This window comes from Gavialis gangeticus, unplaced genomic scaffold, assembly GCF_001723915.1.
Source record: "Gavialis gangeticus isolate Ggan-Ray unplaced genomic scaffold, GavGan_comp1, whole genome shotgun sequence".
NCBI lineage: Eukaryota > Metazoa > Chordata > Crocodylia > Gavialidae > Gavialis > Gavialis gangeticus.
Genome location: NW_017729009.1, coordinates 10,102,022 through 10,111,916, shown reverse-complemented (window position 1 = coordinate 10,111,916; position 9,895 = coordinate 10,102,022). Strand labels below are relative to the sequence as shown.

General features: G+C 48.6%; 1 protein-coding gene across 1 annotated transcript; it reads left to right on the top strand.

Annotated features, from left to right (window-relative positions):
- Positions 1–43: 43 nt before the first annotated feature.
- Positions 44–5,613, top strand: POFUT1 (protein O-fucosyltransferase 1). Its single transcript, XM_019509973.1, has 7 exons — positions 44–166; positions 732–853; positions 1,546–1,728; positions 2,305–2,417; positions 3,225–3,417; positions 3,671–3,913; positions 4,698–5,613. The coding sequence occupies exons 1-7, from the start codon at positions 67–69 to the stop codon at positions 4,884–4,886; spliced, it is 1,143 nt and encodes a 380-aa protein (XP_019365518.1). The 5' UTR covers positions 44–66; the 3' UTR covers positions 4,887–5,613.
- Positions 5,614–9,895: the final 4,282 nt, after the last annotated feature.

Below are 9,895 nucleotides of genomic sequence, written 5' to 3'. Positions count from 1 at the left end.
CCTCTGGCCAGAGCGGCGCTTCCGCCCGCCGGCGCGCGGGGCATGCCGGGACGGGGCGCCGCCGCCATGGCGGACCTCGGGCGCCTGCTGCTGCCGCTGCTGCTGTTGCTGTCGGGGCCAGCGAGCGGGGACCCGGCCGGCTATCTGCTCTACTGCCCCTGCATGGGTGAGTCTGGGCCCGTGAGTGCCCTCCCCTCGCTCCCCGGAGGGCTGCCGCCTGCCCCGTTGCCGTGGTAACGGGCGGGCATCCCATTGCCATGGAGATGGGCACGTGGGGGGACGGCATCCTGTTGCCTTGGTGATGGGCGGAAGGGGGTCTCCGAGCATCTCGTTGCCCTGGGGCGGGGTTCCCCCGGGTATCCCGTTGCGATGGTGACAAGCACATGGGACATCCCCTTGTCCCAGTGATAGGCATGTGTGTGTGGGGGGGTGTCATGGGCATCCCGTTGCCCTGGTGATGGGCATGTGGGGGGCGTGTCCTCCAACATCCCCTTGCCCTGGTGACAGGGAGCCCAGGGCATCCCGTTGCCCTGGCGATGTGTACATGGACCTGGGTATCCTTTTGCCCTGGTGATAGGCAGAAGAAGGTCCCTAGTATTCCTATTGCCCTGGTCAGGGACACAGGAGGGGGTGGGTCCCTGAGCATCCCATTGCCCTGCTGACGGGCACGTGGGGGGGCCCTGGGCACCGTGGGCATGTTGCTGACCCCTCTCTTTTCCCCGTTCTTGCAGGGAGGTTTGGGAACCAGGCGGATCACTTCCTGGGCTCCCTGGCATTTGCCAAGACCGTGAATCGCACCCTGGCTGTGCCCCCCTGGATCGAGTACCGGCACCACCGGCCTCCCTACACCAACGTGAGTCTCCCCCGGTGCCTCAGCACCCTCCGTGCGGGGTGCTTCAGCGCCAAGAGCTGGCCCTGCCCTATGCCAAGTTGGCAGCGGCTCATGTTGCCTTGTGAGCATCCCTTTCCCCATTGGTCCAGAGCTTGTTGTAACAGGCCCCAACGCATGCTAAAGGCTGTAGGGGTGCAAGGAAGCCGTAGCCACAGCTCTAAGGAGGTTGTCATTTCCCTTGGGGGGCTCGAGAGATGCACACCTGCTTAGCTGACCTGGTGGTTGGCTTGAAAATGTGGAAGCCAGTCAGGTTTCTTGGTTTGCTTCTGCGTTGCTTTTATTCAGTATGACAGGCAGCGTGACAGGGAGCTCTGCGGTTTACGAGGTAAAGCAATGTTTCCAAAGTACGCTGGTGAAATGTGAAGTGTTTGTTCTTATTTGTGGCCAGGGGTCACAACCTGTGAGTAGCAGAACTGGCATCCCAGGAGTCACGACTTCCCATGTTATGTTCTTCCCTCTCTAGATTGTCCCTCTTCATACACCTCCCCACCCCCCATTCAATTACTGGGAAGCTGTAGGCTGTCAAACATGAATGTCACTGGACCTACAGATGCCCTGAGCTATTGATCCTGCCCTCACTAAATGTTAATGGAGATGTAGCCAGGACTGACTTCTGGTTGCTCAGCGAGTGAATCTGTTTCTCTCATTTACAGCTGCATGTTTCCTACACGGAATACTTCAAGCTGGAGCCTCTGCTAGAATATCACCGGGTTATCAGCTTGGAGGAGTTCATGGAAAAACTGGCACCAGTGCACTGGCCCCCCGGCAAGCGAGTGGCTTACTGCTTTGAAGTAGCAGCCCAGAGAAGCACCGACAAAAGGTCTTGTCCCATGAAGGTAAATTTCCTGCTCCTAGTTTGCTAGGTTAAAAAAGAGGATTGCTGTGGTTCCAGACTTGTACTTGTTGGCTAATATGTTTGGGCCTGACCTAAAGCTCATTGCAGGATTTGGTAGGGCTGTGTGAGAGTGATTTATCATTTTCAAATGAATAGTTACTTTGGGCAAAAAGGACCTTAAAAAAGCAGGTGTTTCCCTGGCCTCTTCCACAGAACCCCCATCCATACAGTATTGCTCAGCTGATTGGATAAGCCCTGCTCTTTTAGGATAAATGGTCCCAGGGGTGCTAGGCCTGTGTGCCTTGATATCCTCTAAAATGTTTTTGGAATGGGCTTTATTTTGCTTATTATAAAAATCTTCAGAGTTCTTCTGCTTCTTCTTAGTGAGCTGCTGGGTGATGAACAAAGTCAGCTGTGATTGCTCCCCCTTCTGTAGCACAGTTATGGCTGCAGATCAGTCAGTCCAACTCCTCCATTTTCTTACTGATTTCAGCTCTGAAGGCAGAGATTCTGTCAGAAATTGCTGGTTTACACATGGTGGGGCTATGTCTGTTGAACAGTTCTCTTTGTTTTGTAGGATGGAAACCCATTTGGTCCATTTTGGGATCAATTCAATGTGGATTTCGATAGATCTGAGCTCTTCCGAGGCATTTCCTTCAGTTCCTACTACAAGGACCAGTGGATGCAAAGGTATTAAGGGCCTGGGGAGGTTGAGCGCAGTGATGGATTGGGTGATACCAGCAGTTGGACATACATAGGTACTTGGAATGGCTCTGAGGAAAGCAGTGGTGTAGTTACATTTTCGAGTCCATTCATCATTTTGAGGTGGTTTGAAGTGACTATTTGACATTGCAACTGTTAACGTATAATCAAGGACAAACCTTGAAGCTATTTCCAGGGATTATTAGCCCAGCAATCAGTTCCTTTGCCCAGTATGCCTTGCGAACTATGTAGGGCTGATTGAGTTATCAGCCAAAGATTGATTAAGTTTAATTACTCTGGTCTCAGCCAGAGTACAAAGATTACACTACACTTGACTTTTGTCCATCATACACCTCGTGTTATCTACCTCACATTAAGCTACAACTGACTTAATATGTATCACTACAGCAGCTTTACCTATCTGAACTGTTTTAGCTAGGGATGGGAAGCATCTATATTCTGTTTAAGTAGCTATTATATTACCATGAATGTCAGACTTGCTTGTTTTTCCTTTGTCCTCTAAACTATATTAATTTTGGATTCGTTATTGAATCAGAGGTAAAAAGCAGTGTCTGATGACTTTGTCAGTTGTGTGTAATGTTGTAATTCCAGTGTTGAAATGGTGAGGATTTTCTAATGCCAGATCACTTGTTTTTGTAGAGTCTCTGACATTTCTGCTTTGTCCTTGCAGGTCTATTCAAGGTCATAACATTTCCTGGCCACCCTTTCCCTGTCTCTCCTGTTTCCCAGAGAGCCTGTAAACACACCATACTTCCATCTCGTTTCTTTTTCCAGGTTTCCACCTTCAGAACACCCTATTCTTGCCCTGCCTGGAGCACCAGCTCAGTTTCCAGTGTTAGAGGAGCATCGGCCTCTGCATAAGTATGTCGTGTGGTCTGATGAGATGGTGAGGAAGGGAGAGGAATATATTCATTCTCTTCTGGTCAGGCCTTACGTAGGAATTCATCTGAGGATTGGTTCAGACTGGGTACGTTGCTTGCATAGATTTCAGTGCATGTCATGCATGTGGGTACTGCCAGTGCCATGCATGCAGTGCCATGGACTGACAGCCACCATTCCTTTAGACAAGTTTACTAGAAAGCCCTGATATGATCATCCCCTCTGGCACTAGAGTCTAAATCCAGTTTGTGCTCCTCTACCACCTGAAGTTGGACTTGGGGTCGGATCAGATTCTAATTGTTACTTTCACACATGGTGTTTTCTTTTCCTTTCTTCAATAGAAGAATGCTTGCAATATGCTGAAGGATGGGACAGCTGGGCCTCACTTCATGGCTTCACCACAGTGTGTAGGCTATGACCGAAACACAGCTATGCCTCTCACCATGGATATGTGCCTTCCAGACCTGACAGAGATCAAGCGTGCGCTCAAGCTCTGGGTGAAGAAGGTAGAAGCAAAATCTGTTTACATTGCCACTGATTCTGACCCCTATACCAAGGAAATACAGCAACTTTTCCAAGGAAAGGTAGGTTTGCAGATTCTTGGACTAATGGTGCTGCCTCAGTAGCATCTTTGCCCCCATTTTCCACTTATGCAACACTTGCCACTGCAAGCTATGGTCATTTGGTTGTATAGTAGCTGTTCAGTGAAATTGTGGCTTGTTTAAAGCAGGTAATGCTCGCTGTGTAACCATGTTGCTGCAGGTAGCCTAGTGTCAAAGGATGAGATGTCTCTGGTGGTGCTGAGTGTCATCAGAGTGATGGGTACTCAGAATCTTGTAGGACTGAGTCCTCAATGGGCTGCCTGTGATGCCAGTCTAATGGTTGGTTCCAGTTTGGTGGATCTGCAGCTTTTTGACTCAGACCTGGCTCTAGCTAGTTGGTGTCAAGTGAAATGTTATTGCCCTTGTGTAGAGCAATGCAGACACTAGGAAATGGCTACCTATATATTGGAAATCTCAGTTATTGACACCTGAAATAAAAAACAAACTTTGTCCACAACAGCAAGACTTAGATGCTCAGACTGTAGAAAATGTAGACTCCTCCAGATGTAACAGTCCCAGGTCTGTATTTTGATGGATTTTGTCCTAGAAAGGACTTGGGCTAAATCTTACAAAAGAAATATCACATTGGTGAGGTGTCTTCGTGATTGTAGTAGTCACTGGAAACCCAGAAAGGGCTGTTTTAGATGAGGGTAGGAGAAAGTAGTGGGTAGATTCCAGTTTGTACCCCAGCTTGCAGTGTTATTAAGAATCGATGTTTGGTGCCGTGTTGCTTGGATTAACTTGCTCTGTCTGTTTCTTTGTGCAGGTCAAAGTGGTGAATTTGCAACCTGAAGTGGCCCAGATTGACTTGTACATCCTTGGCCAGTCTGATCATTTTATTGGGAACTGTGTTTCTTCATTTACTGCCTTTGTGAAGCGAGAGCGTGATGTGCACGGGAGACCTTCCTCATTTTTTGGCATGGACCACCCGCCGAGGCTGCGGGATGAGTTTTGACCAGGACCCAAACAAGCAGTAGTTTTTGTTTTTAGAGCTGTGAACTCAGGAGCCCTGTTGACAGATAGACCAGGACACAAACATTTTCATAAAAGAATAGGATATGCCAGCTGTATTGATAGGCCTGTCCTGAGGCCTTCATTTCATCCTTGTGTTAGTTTCGGGATTCATTCTCACTGACTTCTCAGTTTCGCCATGTTGCCAGCATGAGATCAGAAAAGGAAAGTGAATTTTAAACGCTGTACATTATATGAAACCTTCCATTCTCCTTATTTTGGATTATCAGCTATCTTGATTAGGTAGCTATCCACATTTCATCTTTCTCTCACGTCTTGTTGTTTTTCCTGGAGGTACCAGGAAGGTTCTTGTCATGAAGAATCATTCCGGGTTCTCTGTAAGTGCTAAGTATTATTGAAAGGGAACATGCTCCATGAAAGGAACATGGCTTCAGGCTCAGGACTTCAGGGATCAGATGATCTGGGTTTTATTCTGAGTGCTACTGCTGTCCCATTATGGGCCAGTCAGATCTGTGCCCCAGTTTACCTGTCTGTAAAATGGGTTTCATACCTACCTCACTGGAGTGTTATTAGGATTGATCCATTACATTTGCACATCACTTTGAGATCTCTAGGGTGCTTCAGAAGTACAGTGATGGTATATCAGAATGATGCAGGTACCTGTTCAACCTGTCTTAGAGACTGAACTGACCTAGGGAGCATGGGGCAATGTCATGACAAGCTATTGGAGCTGGGTGTTTGTAACTTCACAGATTTAATTACTGTTGTCATATGGTGGGAGGGAGAAAGGGATGGCTTTGGAAGCTAAGATTTTTAGAGGAAATGGATCTGGTATAAAATAACCTTAGCAAAGGATAAGGAGATGGTGACGACAGCGTGTGCCTTGTCTTATTTTGGGTGAGTGTTTTTCTGCCCTCTCCACAGACTGCATAATCTGATCCTCAGTGCTGGTTCCTGGTACTTTAACTGGGGACTCATCCTCTTGTGGCAAGATAGTCTCGGAAACCAGGATTAGGCTGTGGCCCAGGACAGGTTAGTTTTCCATTGGTGACTCTGGAATTTTGTTTCCTATCTCTGTGCGAGCCAGTCACCGTTTGGCCAAGGCCCCTTGTTCCTGTGACATCTTGTAACGGATTGGATATGGCACTATCTCCATTTACTTTCTCCTATTGGCTCTATGAGGACACAGATTCACAGAAGTTTAGGGCTGGAAGGGACCTTGTGAGATCACTGGGTCCAGCCCCCCTGCTCTGGGCAGGAGAGACTGCTGGGGTCAAATAGCCCCACAAGGTGTGCGTCCAGTCTCCTTTTGATGATCTCTAGGGTAGGTACCCTGGACATATTCTAATGTGCTTGTTGGTCTCTTTTCTCTTGGAGCATTTTATTTTGTTTTAGTTGCAGATATTTTCGTTCCCTGTGGTTTGAAGAGAGGAGATGAGGCCTGGCTGAGGTTGGAAGCCACCCAAGTTGTAAGATAGCCTCCTGCTTCTCAGTGCTAATTCCAGAAATGTATGGGGCCAAGTTGTTTCAGTGAGGCTAGTTGTGAGTATTCCAGGTGTTGGACTACTGCGTATTTATGTAACTGGAAGCCCATAAACCAAATTGATCTATAGCTCTAGTATTTTTCCTCCTTTTTTTAGTCCAGACTGATGCAATCAAGACTGCTTTGGTTAGAAGTGGGAAATGATGATGCTTTCCCAAGATATCATGGTTGAGAAAATGTATTTTGACTCTTTTTACAAAAAATGTAATTTTGTATTTCTTTCCGCAATAAAACATTGAAACTTATTTTATTTTAAATATTCCTTTTTATTCACACTGAATTCTTATCCATATTTACATTAAAGTATTTGGCCCTAGTTCAGCCCAGATCAGCATCGTCAAGGCTGCAATATCATCTTAAAAAAGTATATATCCTTTCCAACATCCATCATTTCAAATATGGACATCCAAACGTACAAGCTATTAATAATGTGTTTAACTAAGCAATTGTTGTGGAAGAAGTCCATGGCTTATAGATGTGCTTATGGTTGCTTACTCTCAGACAGATCCCTCCATGTGTGTGCTTTCTGTTTAAAGTTTTAGGAGTAACAGCTTTTCTGTAATAAGGAGTTATTCAGCATTTGTGTTTTTCAATTCATATTGTACTGTGATCCAAATTAATTTTCAAGTGTGGGTGAGCACTCAGATGTTCATGTGTTAGGAGGTTTTGGATGGTGCTTGCTCCCCCTCTTAGCTGCTGCAATAGTAAGGAGAAAATTGCTGTTTTTAAGGGGTGTTGGTTGTAGCTGTGCTGGTCTAGGGACATAGCCAGACAAGGTTCTTTGGGCAAATGTGATCTTTTATTAGTGTGGCAGAAAGCCACCTTGGTTTATCCCCAAATTCTCTGCCCTGTGACAATGAGATTAAAATAGGCCTATCACAGAGGATTCACACCTCAGCCTATCTCTTTAGGTAACTTGAGCTGGCTGCATTCCTGAGGGAGGGGGAAACCTGCTCCCTCTGCCTACCTGACTGGTATCAGCCACCTGGGTGAGGGGCATCTACCTGATGGGCTGAAGTCTGCCCGGTAACTGGTGATGTATTTCAAATTGGTTGGCGGAGAGCCAACCAGAGCTGACCTCCACTGGGCCAGGTGAATGAGGTCACAGGGTCTACATAAGTTAGGACTGCCCAGGAGGAGGGGGCAGCAGCCATGCAGGGGACACAGAGAAGTTTTACCATCTGAAACTGGCTCTCTCCCCCAAAACTCATGTGCAAGGAATTGCCTGCCTCCAGAGGGGAAACTTCACCAGCCTTTGGAAGATGCTTGTGAGTAAGCTACTCAAGATCTGATTAGATATCTAGCTGGCAGTAACTCAGATGCGTGATCAAAAGGCTACCTCAGCCAGACTGTTTGCTCTTTAGGATTTCTAGGATATCGCTCAATCTTGTACCCTATTTTCACCCTACCCCTGTAACCAATAAAGTCTTCCTTTGTGACTGGTGTGGGAGACTTATTGAGGGGTGGGTCTAAATTATGCCTAAGAGACCCCTTAGGTCTGCGGACTAAGGGAGACTGTACTGTTTGCCCCTGGACTTGGGGAAGTGCCCCAAGTGCCTGTACTGGGTCGAGTACCCGTAGGACATTAGGCCTGTGCTTCCCCAAGGACACAGGGCCGGGAGTGAGTCCATTCTTGGGGTGGTGGCAGTGACATTACCCCCAGGCTAGCGTATGTGCTCCAGGAAGGGGTCGAGCCGGACATAAGGCACCCCTAGGGAGGCATTCGGAGCCTGGCAGGTGGTCAGGTGCAGGGAGGTGGGCGGCTTAACACAGGAGCGCCCCCTACTGGCCCGCCACAATTAGACCAACTGGATAGTTGGAAAAATTGTTCTTTGCAAGTTTGCAGGCACAGGTGCCTTTCCTTAGGCCTAGGAAGTCTGCTGGTCTCTTTCCTCTAGGGTCCAGATAGAAGCTTGAGCCAATATATAACATAGATCTGCCACACACTTGCATTTTCATAGACCTACTTTTTTCATATTGGCTTAAGCTTCTATTCAGACTCTAGAGAAAAGACACAGAACAGCAGACTCTCCCCAGGCTGGAGGAAGGGTGCCTGTGCCCAAAAACTTGCAAGGAACTATTTTTCCAAATTATCCAGTTGGTCTAATAAATGATATCATGTTTACCACTTGTCTGTTTTTAAGAGGACATTTTTTTTAAACGCAAAATTCAATGAAACCTTGAGACTCGAGTCCAGTGTCTTTTTAAGTGCAAACTTCAACCTTTCCCTTAGTTTTTGGGAATGTGCATTTCTGATAGTTTATAGTTCTCTGAACTGCCCATGCTGCAGGTTTCATGTGTTGTCTTCCTAAGTATCTGAAGCTGGCCACATTGGTTAAAGGATCCTGGTTCATAATCATAAGTAAGTTGGGCTGGAAGGGACCTGCAGGGATCATCTAGTCCAGTAGTTCTCTACCTTTTTTGTATTAGGACCCACTTGTAAACATCGACAGTCAGTCCTAACCCATTGCCCCTGGCCCTCCACTATGTGGGGCAGGGGGGGCCCAAACAGCTCCTTGCAGGCTGGAGCTCTGCCAGCCTGCAAGGGAAAGGCCATGGTTTCCCATGTTTTTCTCCTTTAAAAGAAAATCCATTTTTAAAGTTTGTTCATGAACCTCCTGCATATGCATACAACCCGTTTCGGGTCGCGACTCACAGGTTGAGAAATGCTGCTCTAGTCCAACCCCCTGCCTCAAGCAGGATCAGCCCTATCCAAACACTTGACAAAAGACTCCTGTCAACCCCGACCCAGCACAGATGTCCTCTTGCACCAGGACGTGCATGTCCCTGGGTTCTGCAGGAGCTGCTGGGTGCCAGCGGTTTGCTTCTCCAAACACATCACCAAAAGCAGGCAGGCTCCCAGTAGGGGCTGGACACACATCGGCAACACGCAAAGCCAGGCCCTGCCCCATGGCTGCTCTGCACCTCTGGAGCTGGCTCCAGGGGGGCAGAAAGAACCTGTCTTTCCCTCCAGAGCCTCAGGCCTGCCCCTTTGAAGCCAGGCTCGCTGTTCCTCTTTTGGAAACGGAGGGAGCCTGGCATGGCGCCCCGGGGGCTGTGCCTTGCCCTTCAACTCCCAGTTAGGACAGCGTGTCCCACGCCCAGCAGCCTGTGCCAAACCACGTGCACACAAGCACCCAGCTCCGCGCATGCGCACGACGTCCACCAGAAACCCCTAGCCCCGCGCATGCGCACGGCGTCCACCAGCAAGCGCCCCCCCAGCACCCCCTAGCTCTGCGCATGCACACGGCGTGCCCCCGATGCAACACGGCCCTCCTGCCGGAGGCCGGGGTCCGTTGCTAGGGAAGCGGAGGCCCCTCCCCTCTAGGCCGGGTCCCTACGGAAGTGAGGCCCGTTGCTAGGCCGGATTGCTAAGGAAGTGATGGCTTGGGGGCGGGCACTCGTGTTGCCAAGGAAGTGAGCGGTAGTCGCTCCCCTTCCCCCCCCCC

What these genes read in the sequence shown, in the direction of transcription:
- POFUT1 (XM_019509973.1), top strand. Translation starts at nt 67, where the DNA reads ATGGCGGACCTCGGGCGCCTGCTGCTGCCGCTGCTGCTGTTGCTGTCG. An exon ending in TGAGGATTGGTTCAGACTGG is followed by an intron (nt 3,418 to 3,670) that starts GTACGTTGCTTG and finishes TTTCTTCAATAG; the next exon opens with AAGAATGCTTGCAATATGCT. An exon ending in AGCAACTTTTCCAAGGAAAG is followed by an intron (nt 3,914 to 4,697) that starts GTAGGTTTGCAG and finishes TTCTTTGTGCAG; the next exon opens with GTCAAAGTGGTGAATTTGCA.